Here is an 18,779-nt window from a genome sequence, read left to right as displayed (position 1 = left end):
CTGGACTCCACTGTCCTCTCACGACAGGGGGAAGGTCCAATGTTCTTTTTCTTCATGTCTCAATGAGAAACATTGATCTACAGTAATCTGTTCCAAATTAATATTTTCCAGAGTTTTCTGCTCCCAACCATTGAAAGCAGACCTGGAAAACGAGGTCCATTCCTTCCCAGTTTATAATTTGCAAGCCTTTGGCCATTACTGACAATTCCTCAAAAGTTTAAGTGCTTTTCTCCATTAGTTAATTGTAGCCTCATTAAAATAGCCAGAGAATTCCAATTTCTCCTTGGCTTCATGATACTAGCTTTGCTTATCCCCAGGCCAATATTTAGTCCATCTTATCTCAGTTTTTCCAGAACTGCCAAATATATAGAGTGAATAGAGTCAGAACAAAGCATCAAAATGGTGATGTTCTTTCTCTTATCAAAGCCAGAGTTAGATTCAGCTAAGACACACTGGTGAATAGGGCAGTGTGAACTATTCAAAAGGAGCACTTTATAAAACACCCTCTCTTGAAACATGAAAGCAACCTTGTTCTCCAGAAGGCTCAGTGTTGTTACTTTTAAGACTTGCTCCATTTGCCTACATTATATGCAGGGGTGGGCTTCAAAAATTTTAGCAAGGGGTTCTCTGCCCAGTTACTGGGTGGGTGTGGCCATGGTAGGTGTGGCCTAGTCAGACTCCTGCACCATGGTGGGGGGGGGCGTTTTTGCCCTCCCTGGGCTCCAGAGGCTTTCCTCAAGCCTCCAGGAGGGCAAAAACAGCCTCCCCAGGCTCTGAAGGCCCTCTCGGCCCATTTCTGGCCTTTCCAAACTTCTGGTAGGCCTGTTTTTTGCCCTCCCGAAGCCTCTGCATGTGCCCTGCACTTACCTGCATCCAAAACAGGCTGCGTGGGGACTCCTGGGAGTGGGGAGGGGTGGGGTGGGGCCATCCAGGAGTATTTTTTGGGTTCCCCAAACTGCACAGAATCTTAGCTAGAGGTTCTCCTGAACCCCTGCGGACTCCCAGCAGCCCACCCCGATTATAATATGTACATGCATACAGCCAGTTCCCTTTTCAGAAGTGTTTGCTATGCATATACATTCACACAGTCACACAGTAGCTGAGTGGAGAGAGGGAAGTATTAGTCAAGTTATTGCTCTGCTACATACCCCATTCAAAGTCTTTGTGCAGTCTTAATTCTTTGATCTGCTCTCCATAAAGAGGATTGCAGACTTACCACTTTATTCAGAAAGATTATTTATTATTTATTCTGGAAGGGTTTGTAACATTGGAGTTGCTTATAAAGAAGGAAAAATCCTTGCTTTAGGACTAAAAAGCTTTTACAGTAGGACACAAAATAGCTTTGCAGTTGGAAATAGGATAAATACTTCACATAACAGAGGAAGAAGCAGAATCCCTAATGTATTATTTATCTTTCCCCAGGGATAAATTTTCTCACTTCACCCAATTGCAGAGTTTTCTGTTTACAGCTGCTAAAGAATTGTCATAATGTTGTTTTCTTCTCTGTGAGAAGATGCCCAACTCTTTAAGAGCAGCTGGGACTCTACTTGCCCAAATATAATTACTGAGAATTACTCAGGAAAAAAACTCAAGGAATGACTGGTACCGATAACTTTCAGTTAAATGTCCAATGCTGCATGTACACCTGAAGATCATGAAGGTGCAAGGTGGCAAGAATGGGCATTTTAAGGCAGAATACAGGAGAGTTTAAGGAGCTTTCCTTAATCTTGGTTGCAGCTCTGGGTGTTTGAATTGCTATTACTAAGATTTATCACAATTAGAGCCATTTATTACTGCTGCTGATGTTGCTTCTCAAAGAATATGGCTTAATATGGAACATGTTTAGTTCCTGGAGAAGAAGCTGAGGACTTTTAGAACATCCAAAGAATAGAAGAAATCAGAAAGAGAATTGGAGTTGAGGAAAGAGATCATCCCTGCAAGTGCCCTGGAGAAAAAGCTTTCAGAGCAACTGAGGAGACCCAGGGAAAGAATCATGGCAGATGGGCAATGATCCTGGTGGTGCTGGCTCAGAAAGAAGACTGACTCAATAAAGAAAGGTCCAGTTTGTGAAAGAAACAATTAACTGACCAAGTCAAAGGACAGCAATAAAATTCCTAAATTACAAATTTCCCTCATCCCTTTATTTTCCAGCATTCAGGCCGAAGGGTGGGGGAAAGGTGTGGGGGGAGGGGAAAGTAGCTTGTTAAAAAAGGTTTATAAAAAAATTACATTGCAATGTAAAGCCTTTCTGCTCCAAGTAAAAAGAAGAAAATTGGTAGGAGTAGAACTGGTAAAACTTTTTCTTGTTACAGGAGAAAAAAAGTTAAGGGAGGAGAAAGCAGTTAATTTCAACCTTTAATTTGTTCATCTAAACATTTGGAAATCATAAAACAAATTTTATGTATGTAGCTGCACTTTAGAAGCATATTTAATAAAAGCAGTACAGTATGTAATAATTTGTAACTAATACTCAGATAATGAACAAAATTATACCATAATAGTAAATAAAAATAGGTTTTGTCAAAGGTTTAAGTTGTTTGTACTTATTGACTGGGAATATAACACTACAGTATTTTGAAGAATTTAATTTAATTTAATTTAATTTAATTAATTCAATTTAATTTAATTTAATTTAATTAATTCAATTTAATTTAATTTAATTTAATTAATTCAATTTATATGCCGCCCCCCTCCGAAGACTCAGGGCGGCTCACAATACATTTTAAAAAATCATTATAAAAAACATTTAAAAATTAAAAACATTAAAAACTCATTCACGCCTTTCATGGCTGGATCTCGCCAGATCACAAGAGCGAGATCAACGGCCCCAGGCCTGCCGGAAAATCCAGGTCTTCACCGCTTTTTGGAAGGCCAATAGGGTAGGGATGGTCCGGACCTCAGGAGGTAACTGGTTCCAGAGAGCTGGGGCTGCCACAGAGAAGGCCCTCCCCCGCGGGCCCACCAACCAGCATTGTTTAACTGACAGGACCTGGAGGAGACAATTCTGTGGGATCTTAGCAGTCGCTGGGAGCTATGCGGCAGAATAATTTCCCAATATCCTCCTTGCTTAATGTTTTTCTATTAAAAAGCCTCTAATTTATAAATGGGAAAGCATGGGTTGATTATAATTAAATAATGAAATTACTTGCACTGAAATTTTCCTTGAATAAGGCAGACACTGTGCAATATAGGTCTGGAAGCAACCTCAGTTTTTATCAATCAGCTCTCTGGTTCATGTTGCCTAGGCATTTCCATTTGAGAGAGTCTCCTTTAGTGGCTTATACAATAATTTTCTTTTTTCCTGGCTATTTGGGAGGCTTCTGCTACCAGTGCGATGACAGTTCAATCTAAAATAAGCTTGAGGAAAGGCCTCATTGCCCATTCAAACGTGTGAGATGCTAGGCACAATGCTGGGATTGGATTTTGGAATGCTGGAATGGACAATCAATGGTGTTTTTATCTTTTGTTGACATGTTGTCCTCTAGGGATTGTCCTATCTTGTGGATGATCCCCTGTTATCTGTACGAACTTCCACCTACAAGGTATTTCTTTCTTAATTCAATCTGTTTACTGCCATCTCTGTGCCATGTCTCAAGTGTTGCTTCCTTCCTTGTGATGATCCTGTTTTTAACAGATGGTGCATGTTGGAGCTTTTTTATTATCTGTTGGCTTTGAGCACTGTTAAGACTATTGAATGAGGGACAGCAATTGCTTTATCTATTTTTAAAAGCTCAAATATGCTAAATGTGAATGTTTAATTATTTGATGTGGATGTGGCAGCTTTGAATATGCTAAGATGTTTGTTTTTCCTTTTAACTCTTATCATAAGTAAAGTTCCATTCATTTCTCACCTATTTGCTAAATACCTATATTATGCATTCCTGATCTGCCTATTATTATTTTTTTAGATTGCAAACTATAAAAATTCTTATCCAAGATTTCTACTTTCATGTTCTGGATTTATGTAAAACATAGTTGAGAATTGTTGTAGCCTGTTGAAAATGTCCTCATTTTTTTTTTTTTTTTTTTGCTTTAATTTATATGCCGCCCTTCTCCGGAGACTCAGGGTGGCTTACAATGCATTAAGCAATAGCCTTCATACTTTTGTATATTTATACAAAGTCAGCTTATTGCCCCCACAATCTGGGTCCTCATTTCACCTACCTTTGAAAGGATGGAAGGCTGAGTCAACCTTGAGCCTGGTGAGATTTGAACTTGCAGTAATTGTAAGCAGCAGATGTTAATAACAGTGTTTAGTCCACTGTATTACAGGCTCTTCCTCAGTGTATGAGGGCATTTCATTTTAGGATGAAGTCACAGACAATAAACTTACAACATCTGTAAAAGACATCTGCAACAATTTATTTGATTGTTGGGAGCTGCCCAGAGTCATTGAAGGTTGGACAGCATAGACATTTTATTATAGTGGTCAGCCAGCTGTTTAGACTGGATTTTTGCATTTTTGTCCAATTATCAAGTCCTTCCTGATGATGATGATGATGACGACGACAACGATGGAGATGAGGATGGTCTCCAGAATGCTAGATTAAAGTTTTTCCACTCATTGCATCCCAGTAGAAAATATAAATTTTCTGTGAATAGTTCTACACTATTCAACTAAAATGGCTTCATTAATCATTATAAATGATTGCTCCATTGCAAATTATTATCTAAGTTATCTTATCTAAGAAAAGATAAAATACTACTTTATTTCCACTTATTTGCCATGTTAATCACAACCATGCCTTGTTTGACTCAGAGTTGAAGACATCTGAATTTTCTTAAATGAAAATTGACAGCTGGTTTATTACTTTGGAATTCTTGTAAACAAATCTCAAAAACAAACAATTCTTTATGTGTTCTGCACTACTAGTAACCACTTTGTTAATAAAATTTCATTCCAGAGTTTTATTCAAATATATCCAATGGTCTGTTTCTGAATGTTCAAATAGGCAGCAATTATATATAGCTAAAAGACTACCCCCACTTTAATAGGTCACCCAGCAAAGTTGAATTAAATGCTTTTCATTTCAAACCTTGTGAACAAGAATTCCCTTGGAGAATACCTTCTGATGTTACTCTCAAAACATGAATTGAAATTATTTGCATGAGTATATAAAGGAGAACATGTTCTTGGGTATGCCCCTATTTATAGACTACTTAGATTTGTCTCAGAGACTTGAGATGCATAATGATGTTCCATTCAAAAAGATGGTCAAAAGCACAGATTGATAATCAGCTGTTTTTATCATAATATACAATTAGTATTTTTAATTACTGCAACCTACCTATCTATTAAAAGACATCTTAAATAATGAACTTTATTTTTTGCTTCAAATAATGACAATCTTCGATTGTGTAGTTATATCTTACAAATATTCTGGACTACATATGTATTATTTTCCATGGAAAAACAACTTGCTGCAGGCATCAAAAATTTTTAGTTTAGGCCTACAGAAAATATATAAGGGTACAAAATTGGCCCAATGAAGCTTAAGTTCAAATATTCAATAAGATTATTTGATTGCTATCAACAAATCAAAGTTACTTCTCAAGTCAAAATCAAAAATTCAAATCAAACATCACATTGAACTGAATACTTTAATTGATAAAAACTGTCAAACTGAATTAAATCATCTTAGCTTTCTGAACTGATATTGGCATTGTAGCTGGTCAACGCAGTAATCCTAACTGAATAAACTATGTCTATCAAAAAAACAACCCACACTAACTTAATGTTCCATTACCAAAGTAACAACTCAATCTCCCACAGGTGCAGTTGTGTAAAAGCATTATTCATACAAACACATTGCAGCAACCCAGGATACCAGAAAAAAAAGAAACTAACTGTTCAGTTTTCCATACAACTTTATCAAAAACTGCCTGACCACACAACCTATTGCCACACAACAACCAACACATTATGAAAAGAGTAACATTGCCATACATCAAAAACATCTCAGAAACAACCAACAACCAGCAGACTTACAACCACATGGCATCATTATAGCACACAAACCAACTAGACCCTTCCAAAACATCTTAAGTCAACCAAGACCCAGTAGCCCAAGAAGAAAAAACAGGAATCAACACACATTATAAGGACTATTACAAACACTAGGTAAGACAAACAGAAGAGCTATGAACACCAACTAGCACTCAGAAAACATGATGAAAACTCCTTCATTGTAGAACATATGGACAGATTCAACATAGTTTCAACTAGTAAACTGTGAGCATCTAAGCTACATCCAAAAACACTATGGTAGCTTGGCATTTAGACAAACCAGCCATTAATAAACACACAGAGGTAAACCAAATTTACACACTATTCAAAAGAGACAATGAAAAGCTAAGAAGGAAACAAAAAGACAAGAACAGATCCCCTCCGGCAACCAATACCCAGGTAAAATCAGACAAAAACTAGGCAAAAACAATACTTTAATGATTAGTATTGTATTGAAACCACCAATGAGTATTGAAACCACCATGGGGAAAAAACCACATCCTGATCTATACTGACAGGGCAAGGTACTGTATATAAACAGGGAGCAAACCTCATACTCACTAGCACTGGTGATGTTACCTGGTCAGATAATGAAATGCCTGCAAGCAACCAAATTTAGAGAGCACTAAGGACTCCGCCGTTGAACTATATCAATTATATTGGAGTTGATTTATAACAGTTCAGAAATATGGCATCGGCATTTGGCATCCACATATTTGAATGTCGGGTTTTCTTTTAAAATACATTAATATCTGGAAACAAATATACAATATCAGGTTAGGATACTTAAATTTATTCCCTAATAAAAATAGGAACTATTTCTTAATTTAGGAAATGTTTATTTACTGAATCACACCAATCAGTTATGCAAGTACTTCCACATTTAGCTGTCAGGATATTTCCTCCTGATATTCAACAGCAAAACAAATGTTCAGACTATGGAATTGGATATAACTGAACTATATTACCATAAGCAAATTATTTTTCAACATGACAGCCAGATGCATTTTAAAGAAAGGAAATGCTGTCACGATTCCCATGGAGAACACATAAAAGTGTTTGAAAGTGTAACTCTGATTACTGATATATGTTGATGTTCTCTCTGACAGAACCATGAGTTCATTGATGAGCAGATGTTTGAGCAAAACTGCTTGGAGAGCTCAATGCAGAATTACCCATCAACCCGAAGCCCTTCCCTTTCAAGTCAACAGGGATTGACTACCTCCTGCTGTTCTCGACGTAGTAAGAAGACAACGCACCTCCCCAATTCCAGTGTGCCAGCAACCCGACTACGGAGCATGCAGGAGCTCAGCACTATACATATCCAATGCAGTGAACAACCCTCACTCACAACAAGGTACAGTGGAGAAGAGGGTGGGTTCATTGATGTAAGGGGACTAGCACATAGGCATCCAGCCCAAACATGGAAAAGTGGTTTTAGGTACTATGCTGAGTTTGCATTCAAGATAATTTTCCAGGAGAGTATTTGAAAGTATTTGGCTAATTCTAAAATTTAAATCTGCATTTTCTAATTCCACATTTAGCTGGATGATGGAACTCTGACATATATTTTGTTATATATTACTATTAGTCTTCTCATCGTTCCTATCACCCATCTCCTCCCACTTATGACTGCATGACTGTAACTTCGTTGCTTGTATCCTTATGATTATATTGATTTGATTGCTTATTTGTACCCTATGACTATCATTAAGTGTTGTACCTTATGATTCTTGATGAATGTATCTTGTCTTTTTATGTACACCGAGAGCATATGCACCAAAGATAAATTCCTCATGTGTCCAATAACACTTGGCCAATAAAGGATTCTAGTCTAGTCTAGTCTAGTCTAGTCTAGTCTAGTCTAGTCTAGTCTAGTCTAGTCTAGTCTAGTCTAGTTTTATACTGTCATGGCTATTAATGCTAGGATTAAGAAACCAAAAGTAAGATCTTAAATAACCACCACCTTGAGATATTTTGGAATTGCAACTCATGGTATATCTATTATCCATGGTATATCCTCTTATACTCATGGTATATCCTATTATTTTTATAGGAATTCTCAAAAATGCCAGCCTAATATTACTGGAGTGTATCGAATTGGGGAAAAGCTGCCTTATGCAATGACAAGCATCATCCAGTAAACTTTTAAATAACTAACATATGACACTCAGATGTCAGGACCTAACCTTCTGCAGAGTGTATTGATCTCTTGTATGGGCTTTTATGAATTAGATGGCAAGTTACTGTGCATAGCAAAAAAACAAAATTTGCTATAAAATTTGTACATTTGCCCAAAATGAAGGCAGAGAGAAGCACAGCTTTCAAAAACCAAGTCTGCAATTTGTCTTTAATATAAAAAATATAATATAAAATATGTGAGATCTAATATAGACTTTGTTATATATAGCTGGAAGACAAAACAAAAAAATTCCAAGGTGCTATTTCAAAGAATGCAGCAAAATTGGATTAATTTTGTTTGAAATGCAAACAAAAGAAAGTAACTAATTTCGCTGGTTAGGCTATGGTTCAGTTAAAAACAATGTGTTATTGACTTGACAATAGTTTATGTAGTTCTAATTCATTTTTTCTTTTCTAACTTAAAAAGTTTTCAGTAGCAAAAGAAAAACATACCAATGTTTCAAATGAGTTGCGTTTTTCTTCTCTCAGTTTATTTTTTTAAAATCAGCTTAAAAGCAAATATAACTTCATCCCTTGCATATTGGTAAGTGGAACTGAAACTTCAGCTTCTGTTCTCTTTTTAAATACGACTGAGCTGTCACTTCCTTCTTGGGTAAAGATCCTTGATAGGGCACTAATCTATCATTAGTATCAGAAGAAGAAAAAATAGAAATTGTACATGGAAGAACCATTTAGAAGCAAGAACTAAGCAGCTACTTTTCTGAAATCAAGTTCATATGAACTTAAGGATGGAGAAATCTGCCTTTTCTTTTCTGTCAAAACTGACTTTCAAGATTTCAAGATTTTTTTTCCCCAGTCCTGACCTGCATTCATATGATCAATGAAGTGGTAACAGATCATCTTCTGCTTCACTGAATGTGTCTGCAAAGTCTCAGTATTAATGGATGGGGATGGTAGTGATCAAATTGAGATCTTAATGAAAATATGCTCCTCCATTTATTTATCAAATTTATGGCTACCTATATCATAAAATGATACTTAGGCAGCTTACAGAAAAAGAAGTATAAAACAATAAGCATGTTACATTTAAAAAATAGTTTTAAAAAACACACATAATAACACAAAAGAGCTTCAATCATCTATGTTGACACTTAATAATTAAAATGGAAAAAATGGAAAGTGGAACACATAACTAAATCTGCAAAAATGAAGTCAGGAAACTAAGGTACAGAATGAACTAAAACAAATACCAAAAATAATTTTAAAAGTTTCTTTCAACATGAAAAAAATGTCAAGGAAATGATCAGTTCACTAATGGGACAAGATGGCAAGGAGGTCACAGGTAGTGGGAAAAAGTGGAACTGCTTAATTCATTCTTTGCCTCTGTCTTTATACAAAAGGAAAAAATAGTCTAACATATCAAAAGTAGTATTGTAGAAGACAGAATAGGAATACAAGTCAAAATAGTCCAGAGAATACTTATCCATTCTAGACAAGTTCAAATTGCCAGACCAGATGGATTACATCCCAGGGTTCTGAAAGAGCTAGCAGACATGATCTCGGAACCACTGAGCATAATTTTTCAAAGATCCTGGAGCTCTGGGGAACTACCAGAGAACTGGCATTTTAGCTGCCAAATGAGACCGAGAGGCACTCGCAGACATATTCAGTGAAGCAGAAGATGATCAGTTAGCACTTCAGTGATCATATGGATGCCCTGTTGATCTGGTGCCTGGAACCAAGATCCCAGTTGGGCAACTCAACACCCTCTTAGGACTTGAATTGGCAATCTTCACTGATATTTTTTTAATTCAATCCTCATCCTCTCCTGCAATAGCTCCTATACTGAACATTCATAAAAATAAAAAATTGGGAAACCTTAGGCTCTGAAATGATTGCTGGCAATTGAACCAGATTACCATGCATAACCTTATCTTTTGTCACTCATTTCACAACTTCTGGAATGGTTCTGAAAGGCTTGGTGTTTATCAAGCTGGACCCTTAGAAAAGCATATAATTGTTCTGCCCCAGCTTCGAATTCCCAGAGAATGTGACACACACCAAGCTTCGCAAACACTGTTTTTTTTTATTGAAAAGTTTTATAGAAAGTACATTTTTATCCCCCCACCCTTCCCCCTCAACCCCCCTCCCTTTCCCACCCCCCCCTTCCCCTCCTTCCCCCCCCCACCCCCCTCCCTAGACTTCCCAGAACAAGCACAGGGTATAGCATTCACAAATCAAAAGCTAAAATATACTAACAAATTATTACATTTCATATTCTCCCTTGATCCTTAACTCCTTATAATTCAAAAAACAAACATAAATTACTTAAGATTACTTCATTCATATGCTATATGAATAAGGTGACCAGATTTTAACATTGGTAAAGAGGGACATTGTGGGCGTGGCTTATTTTGTGGGCGTGGCTAGCTGGTCATGTGACTGGGTGGGCGTGGCTAGCTGGTCATGTGACCGGGTGGCCATGGCTATGTGTATAGGGTAAGGTGAACAGATTTTAACATTGGTAAGAGGGACACCATTGTGGGCGTGGCTTATTGTGTGGGCATGGCTTGGAGGCCATGTGACTGGGTGGGCGTGGCTAGCTGGTCATGTGACCGGGTGGCCATGGCTATGTGTATAGGGACTACTCAGAGGGCTGGAAAGTCATTTCTGACAGGTCCTCACACTTTTGACTGGTCCTCACACTTATGACCATCCTCACATTTATGCCCGTGCAGCATTCTTAACAACCATGTCACTCATTTCACAACTGCTTCTCTTCACCATGGTGATAAGATAGGGAAAAAACGTAAAATGTAAGGACAGTCGTAAGTTCGAGGATTGGTCAAAAGTGCGAGGACCAGTCAAAAATAACTTTTTCAGCCCTCTGAGTAGTCCATATGCACAAAAGGACTAACCAGAGAGCTGAAAAAAGTCATTTCTGACAGGTCCTCACACTTTTGACTGGTCCTCACACTTATGACCATCCTCACATTTATGCCCGTGCAGCATTCTTAACAACCATGTCACTCATTTCACAACTGCTTCTCTTCACCATGATGACAAGATAGGGCAAAAATGTAAAATGTGAGGACAGTCGTAAGTTCGAGGACTGGTCAAAAGTGCGAGGACCAGTCAAAAATAACTTTTACAGCCCTCTGAGTAGTCCATATGCACAAAAGGATTAACCAGAGGGCTGAAAAAAGTCATTTCTGACAGGTCCTCGCACTTTTGACTGGTCCTCACACTTATGACCATCCTCACATTTATGCCCGTGCAGCATTCTTAACAACCATGTCACTCATTTCACAACTGCTTCTCTTCACCATGGTGATAAGATAGGGAAAAAAACGTAAAATGTGAGGACAGTCGTAAGTTCGAGGACTGGTCAAAAGTGTGAGGACCAGTCAAAAATAACTTTTTCAGCCCTCTGAGTAGTCCATATGCACAAAAGGACTAACCAGAGAGCTGAAAAAAGTCATTTCTGACAGGTCCTCGCACTTTTGACTGGTCCTCACACTTATGACCATCCTCACATTTATGCCCATGCAGCATTCTTAACAACCATGTCACTCATTTCACAACTGCTTCTCTTCAACATGGTGACAAAATAGGGCAAAAATGTAAAATGTGAGGACAGTCGTAAGTTCGAGGACTGGTCAAAAGTGTGAGGACCAGTCAAAAATAACTTTTTCAGCCCTCTGAGTAGTCCATATGCACAAAAGGACTAACCAGAGAGCTGAAAAAAGTCATTTCTGACAGGTCCTCGCACTTTTGACTGGTCCTCACACTTATGACCATCCTCACATTTATGCCCATGCAGCATTCTTAACAACCATGTCACTCATTTCACAACTGCTTCTCTTCAACATGGTGACAAAATAGGGCAAAAATGTAAAATGTGAGGACAGTCGTAAGTTCGAGGACTGGTCAAAAGTGTGAGGACCAGTCAAAAATAACTTTTTCAGCCCTCTGAGTAGTCCATATGCACAAAAGGACTAACCAGAGAGCTGAAAAAAGTCATTTCTGACAGGTCCTCGCACTTTTGACTGGTCCTCACACTTATGACCATCCTCACATTTATGCCCATGCAGCATTCTTAACAACCATGTCACTCATTTCACAACTGCTTCTCTTCACCATGATGACAAGATAGGGCAAAAATGTAAAATGTGAGGACAGTCATAAGTTCGAGGACTGGTCAAAAGTGTGAGGACCAGTCAAAAATAACTTTTTCAGCCCTCTGAGTAGTCCATATGCATTAAAGGATTACAGCAATAGAGAGGGATGAAGGAATGGAAATTAGAGTAGGAGTGAGGGTAAGAGAGGGAGGAAGAGAGGAGGAGAAGGAGAAAGAAAGAGGAAGTAGGGAGGAGAAAAAGAGGGTGGGGGGAAGAGAAAGTAAGAAGGAAAGAAAAGAGAGAGGTGGTAGGTTTGAGGAGAAAGATTGCTGTACAATAAAAAAGATGAAAGGGAAGAAAGCCAACCCCAAGCAAATATAAAGATATTAAGATAAAGAATGAATTGTTAAACTTTAAAGAATAAAAGAGAACAAATATGAATAAATAGCAATAATTAGAAACACACATACAAACATACAATGTATTTTCTTTGAACAGAATATTTGGCTGGTTCACAAATTTAAACAGCGTTTAGTCATTTCAATTAAATTTACAATTTCTATATTTCCTTTTTGCCATATTTATTCCTCATCTATTTTTTTAAAAAACCAATATTACCCTTCATCCTCATCTCTAATCTTAATCAAATTCAATTTTTCCCTTCTATTCTATATTATACCCCTTCCCATTGTCATCTATTTTTATATCCATCCTCACATTGTTTAATTATGTAATTATGTAATACAGTTGTTTAATACAAATTCAACATTTTAATATAAATCAATTAGTTATAAAACTATCTTTTTTGTATATTAATCAATATGAACATGAATATTCCAATTATTTCCATGCAATCCAATTTCTTACAAATCAATTAATTATATTTACCAATAATAATAAACCAAATAATTTCTCCCATATATTCCTCCGAACCACAACTTAACCATTTCTGCTTTCAACACAATATACAATTAATAGTATCTCAATTATTACAATTCCCTAGTTAAATACAGCTTTTTTTCCTTTGTGTTTTAAAATCTTGAAGTCTCCTCCTAAATTTCCCATGTTTGCAGTTTTTCACCTACCTTTTTTGGGGAGGAAAAATAAAAATAAAAATAAATCTCTCTCTGCCTCATTTTGTCACGCTGCACCAAAGACCCTGGTTTCGGTTTCGTTTTCGTTTCTGAAGCTTAGCTAGGGGAAAAAAAAACTGCTTTACACTGATTGCCTGTAGGGCGGCCCTTTGAAGCCCCGGGCAAGAGTTTAAACAGTTTTTTTTTCTTCTAGCCATCAGCTGGGGCTCAAGAAAAATCGGGACTTTTTTGAAACGCCGCGGGACGCGGGACAAATTGCTCAAAAGCGGGACTGTCCCGCCAAAAGCGGGACGTCTGGTCACCTTATATATGAATCTTCTTATTCGGATACTTCTTCTGTATATAATCGATCCATCTTCTCCATTCCAATATGTATCTTTCATTTGAATGGTCTTTAAAATATGATGAAATTTTCGCCATTTCTGCCAAGTGCACAACTTTTAATGTCCATTCCTCAATGGTGGGTGGATCTTCCTTCTTCCAGTACTGTGCCACCAGTAACCTGGCAGCCGTTATTAAGTTCAAAACCAACTTAGTCTCTATTACATTACAATCCATGACTATTCCCAACAGAAAAAACTGTGGCGTAAATTTGATTTTTTTCTTTAAAATGTTTTGAATAATCCACCATATTTTTATCCAAAAAGCCTTAATTTTTTTACATGTCCACCATATATGAAAATATGTAGCATCTTTACATTCACATCGCCAACACTTAGGTTGTAAGTTTGAATACATACAGGGTAATTTTTTTGGGTCTAAATGCCATCTATAAAACATTTTATAAAAATTCTCCCTTAAATTTCGTGCTTGTGTAAATCTTACATTTCTAACCCATATCTTTTCCCATGTTTCCATCATTATTGGTTCACCTACGTTTTGTGCCCATTTTATCATACAGTCCTTAATTAACTCTGTTTCTGAATCTATTTCCACTAATGCATTATATAACCTTTTTATATGCATTTGACCTTTATCTCTTGTTTGCTTTATCAAATTCTCATCCTGCTGCAAAATACCAATTTTTTGATCTTCTCTCCATCTGGCCTGCAGCTGTCCATACTGAAACCATGTCCTAATAATTCCTTCTTCTTTTAATTGGTCCATTGATTTTAATTGTAATCTAACTCCTTCCTTATAAAGAAGTTCCTTATATGTAATCTTATCTTGCTTTTGCTCTAAGTTTATATTCTCTATCGCATGTCTGGGTACTGTCCATATTGGTAACTTGTCACTTAATTTATATTTACACTTTTTCCAGACACGCAATAGGGAATTTCTTAAAATATGACTTTTAAAAGCCTTATCCACTTTCTTGTCATAGACTAAATAAGCATGCCAGCCGTAGACCAAACCATATCCTTCAATATTCATTATCTTCTCCTCCGTTAAATTTATCCAGTCTGTAATTGCTGAGAGGGCAGTGGCTTCATAGTACAATCTTAAATTGGGCACTTTAAGACCACCTCTTTCTCGAATATCTTGCATTATCTTTTGTTTAACTCGAGGTTTCTTCCCTGCCCACACAAACTTATTTATGCCCTTCTGCCATTCCTTCAAATTTTCATCTTTTTTAAGTATAGGTATCATTTGAAAAAGAAATAGGAATTTTGGTAAAATATTCATTTTTACAGCGGCTATCCTTCCCAGCAAAGACAATTGTAGTTTTTTCCAATTTTCCATCTCCTTTTGTATTTTATGCCATAGTGGTTCATAATTGTGCTGATATAATTTCATATTTGCAGTCATAATATAAACCCCCAAGTATTTAACCTTCTTAACTACCTCAAATCCTGTTAACCTTTCTATCTCTTCTTTCTGGCTTCTCACCATATTATTTTCGTTTTTGCTGCATTTATTTTAAAACCAGATACTTGTCTATATATAAGCAGGTTATGTCCATCAAGGCTGTAATCGATTGTGCCGGTTGGGTTAAGGTAACAACCAGGACATCCGCAAATGCTCGTAACTTATACTCATGCTATCTAATTTTAATTCCCTTTACTGTATCCATCTCACGTATTTTATTTAGTAGAACTTCCAGCGTCAACACAAACAATAATGGAGACAGGGGACAACCTTGCCTTGTTCCTTTCTCTATATTAAAAGAATCTGTTAAGCCACCATTAACTATTATTTGTGCTGATTGTTTTTGATATATTGCCTTAATAGATTGTACAAATTGTTCTCCAAATTGCATCCTTTCTATTAATTTTAATAAAAATTGCCAATTCAATCTGTCAAAGGCTTTTTCAGCATCCAAAAACACTAACACTGCGGGGACCTGGTTGTTCCTTCCCAGATACTCTAATAAGTTAACAATTTGCCTTACATTACTCTTCATTTGTCTGCCATTTATAAATCCAGTTTGATCATAGTTAATCATTTGCTGCATAACTGTCATTAGTCTATTTGCTAAAATTTTAGAAAAAAATCTTATAGTCTGTGTTCAATAATGAGTTCGGCCTATAATTTTTAGGATCTGTTTCGTCTTGCCCTTCTTTTGGGATCAACGAGATAAATGCTGTCTTCCAAGTTGGAGGCACCTCTCCTCCCTGTTGTATATTATTAAATAATTCTTTCAATGGTTCCACCATTTCCTCCTGTAAAGTTTTATAGTAAATAGCTGTCAGACCGTCTGTCCCAGGAGCCTTACCCACTTTCAATTGCTTAATTGCTAACACAATTTCCTCGGAAGTTATCATTTGATTTAAACTATCCCTCTGTTCATTTGAGATTGTATAAATATTTTCCTTCTGCAAATATCTATCTATATCTATATCTTTGATTTTATCACCAGTATACAGCCTCGAATAAAACTCTAGGAAAGATTTTTTAATCAGTTGTTGTTCATAAACCTCCTTACCCTTATATCTTATTTTCTCTATTGTCCTTGATTTTTGCTTTTTCCTTAACAGATATGCTAACCACCTGCCTGGTTTATTGGTGTTATAAAAAGTATTTTTATAGTATAAAAACAGCAAACACTGTTTAATTCCAAACAAACCCCTCTCAAAGAATGCAGGCTTCCCGTGTAAAGGGTCCTTATCAAAGTTATTAAGAACAAAGTCCGACAAAGGTTGGCAACCAGCCCAGAAAACCAGATATGAGAAGTCGCTCGCTCTCCAAGATGCTCTGTAGTAATGAGACGTTGTTTCTAGCAAGAAAGCACTAGCTGCGTGCGACTTAAATAGGCTAAGGGACTGGCCAATTATCCTCAAGCCCTACTCTCGAGTAGATCTCCTCCTCCTGAGTAGCCACTCCTGCCTTTTGGCAGCCCTGCGTGCCTGAGCATTGAGGAGACGCTCCTCCACTTCGCTCTCTCTACTGGAAGGAAGCTCTGGAGGTTCTGAAGGCCCTGGCTGAGTCTCTGCCTCTGGCATCACATCCTCTTTGGCCTCCTCACTGTCCCACGCGAGCGCAGGCTGCTGGCATGACACCACACCAGCCTCCTTGTTGTCGGGATCAGCCACGATCCACACAGGCCGCTGGCGGGCCACAACAATAATGTAGTGTACATTAGTAAAAGAGATGAATGAAAGATGGTGTTTCCCATTCAGTATGAGCATTTCAAATAATACAGTCATGCTCTTTGGGTTGACTAATGCTTTCACAGTCTTCCAGCATCTCATGAATGATGCTTTCTGACATCTCCTGGATCACTACGTCATTATTTACCTCAACGGTATTCTGATTTTCTCCTCATCCTGAACAATATATGCAATTACCCACATTAATTCAATGTGAATTACAGTTCTCTTATAGCTGGAATTTATATTATGTTCTGGCTAGCGAGAATCCTGCTTAAAATCATCTCTTTCCATAGAAACTTAAATCTACCCCTTTTAGATAACATACCACTCCCATAAAATTAAATTAGAGCTACATTTATAAACGTTACTTAGGAACATCAAGTCAGGCATAAATAATGCTTTATGAATTCTTTTATTTCACATATGTATGTACAGATAATAGTATTTATAGACTGCAAGGTGATAATGTCAAATTTTCTCTTTTAAGCAAAGTACAGTAAGCCTTCAGAAATATGCACTAATAAAGATAGCTAATCATAATAGTTGAAGAAGGCTTGGAACTGCAATGAGTAGGTGTTTTTCTTTGATTGTAGGAAGGCTTTTTGTTTGTTTGTTTTTTGGAGAATATTTTCTAATTAAGAATATGTGAGCCAGCACCAAGTGATGCTTGGATATGAAGGCATACCTATTACAACAGGAAGGAGGAAAGCAAGTTCCAGACAAATATTTAGTGACCACTATGGCACAGAGAAATTAAAAAGAGTGTTTCTACATTGTGACACGATTGCAAGAGATGGAACAACTGTCTGTCAATTACATCTTAAGTATTCTTAATCTAATTTCGTATGTCACCTCACAGAACCTGGCAATCTTGTATGTTATTTCAGAGTTAATATCAGAAAATAAGAACTGGTGATCATTGTATGCTTGTTTTACTAATCAGAAGTGGGGCAATTAGGGCATTTCAAGGTGCTGTATAAAACTGGCAGTACAAAAGAAAATGTTCTACTTGTCCTGAATCACAAGGACATACTTGTAAATGTTATGGTATCTTTTTGTATCTTCCAGCTAGGAGTGCTGAAAGTAGTGCACTACATCAGGCTAAAGTAATGACCCTTCTCTGGTTGGGAATATTAAGGTTTGCAAGGTGCAAGGATGTCTCTCTGACTGTCCGTCATGGGAAATTGAGTAGTATTACCCACATCCATTTGTCAGTCTCTGTCATACAGATGTTGTTAGAGTGTGGTTCTTGCATGCTCATAGCCCAAGGATAATAGATACATGGGGAAGAGTCCTAAAATTGGGAGTTCAAACATATACAAAGTTTGCAGCAGCTCTGTTCTTACCTTCTATTCCTTTAAAATGAACAGAAAATGTCTTTTTATCTTATAGTCGCTCCAGTCTAAACATGAAATCAGATGATGGTCTGAGACCGAACTGCAAAGCTCCTCAAATAACCACTGCAATCATCAGCATCCCAACACCACCGGCTCTGGCACCAGAAGGTGAAAACAGGCCTTCCTCCTCCAACCCCAGCCATTCAATGAACACAATCATGGCTAGCAGCAACATTGTCAAGGTTTCAGCTTTGTAAGACTGGCTTGGTCAAACATGATGGCAGTAGATTGGAAGGCCAATCTTTCTCCCTTTCTCCCCAACTTCCATGTTCCTTCTTTGCTGCAAATTGTGCCTAGATGAATGGCTGGATGGACAATGGACCAACCTGACCAACATCTAAGAACTGAGGATGAGAGCCGAAGGAGGCAGCTTCCTTCAAACTCACATTCATGCTGCAGAGCGAGCTCAGAAGAATCAGGAAGCTGTGTTTGTATGTATGGGTGTATGCGTGTGTGTATGCATGTAAGAACAGAGTGGCCAAAGG

General features: G+C 37.4%; 1 protein-coding gene across 2 annotated transcripts in view; it reads left to right on the top strand.

Moving 5' to 3' along the window:
- The window catches only part of KCND3 (potassium voltage-gated channel subfamily D member 3), a 330,302-nt gene extending 311,811 nt beyond the window's left edge, over positions 1-18,491 (top strand). Inside the window, exons 5-7 of one of the 2 annotated variants that reach the window (XM_070939824.1) lie at positions 3,486-3,542; positions 7,117-7,364; positions 18,290-18,491. In XM_070939824.1, the coding sequence (XP_070795925.1) occupies positions 3,486-3,542; positions 7,117-7,364; positions 18,290-18,491 (507 nt within the window). The remainder of the gene's footprint in view (positions 1-3,485; positions 3,543-7,116; positions 7,365-18,289) is intronic. The other variant, XM_070939825.1, reaches the window with a different exon arrangement.
- Positions 18,492-18,779: the final 288 nt, after the last annotated feature.

This window comes from Pituophis catenifer, unplaced genomic scaffold (genome assembly GCF_029215685.1).
Source record: "Pituophis catenifer annectens isolate HBS135680 unplaced genomic scaffold, rPitCat1.0.hap2 SCAF_3, whole genome shotgun sequence".
NCBI lineage: Eukaryota > Metazoa > Chordata > Lepidosauria > Squamata > Colubridae > Pituophis > Pituophis catenifer.
Note: the sequence above shows the minus strand (reverse complement) of the source record. Positions and strands in the feature narration are given on the sequence as shown.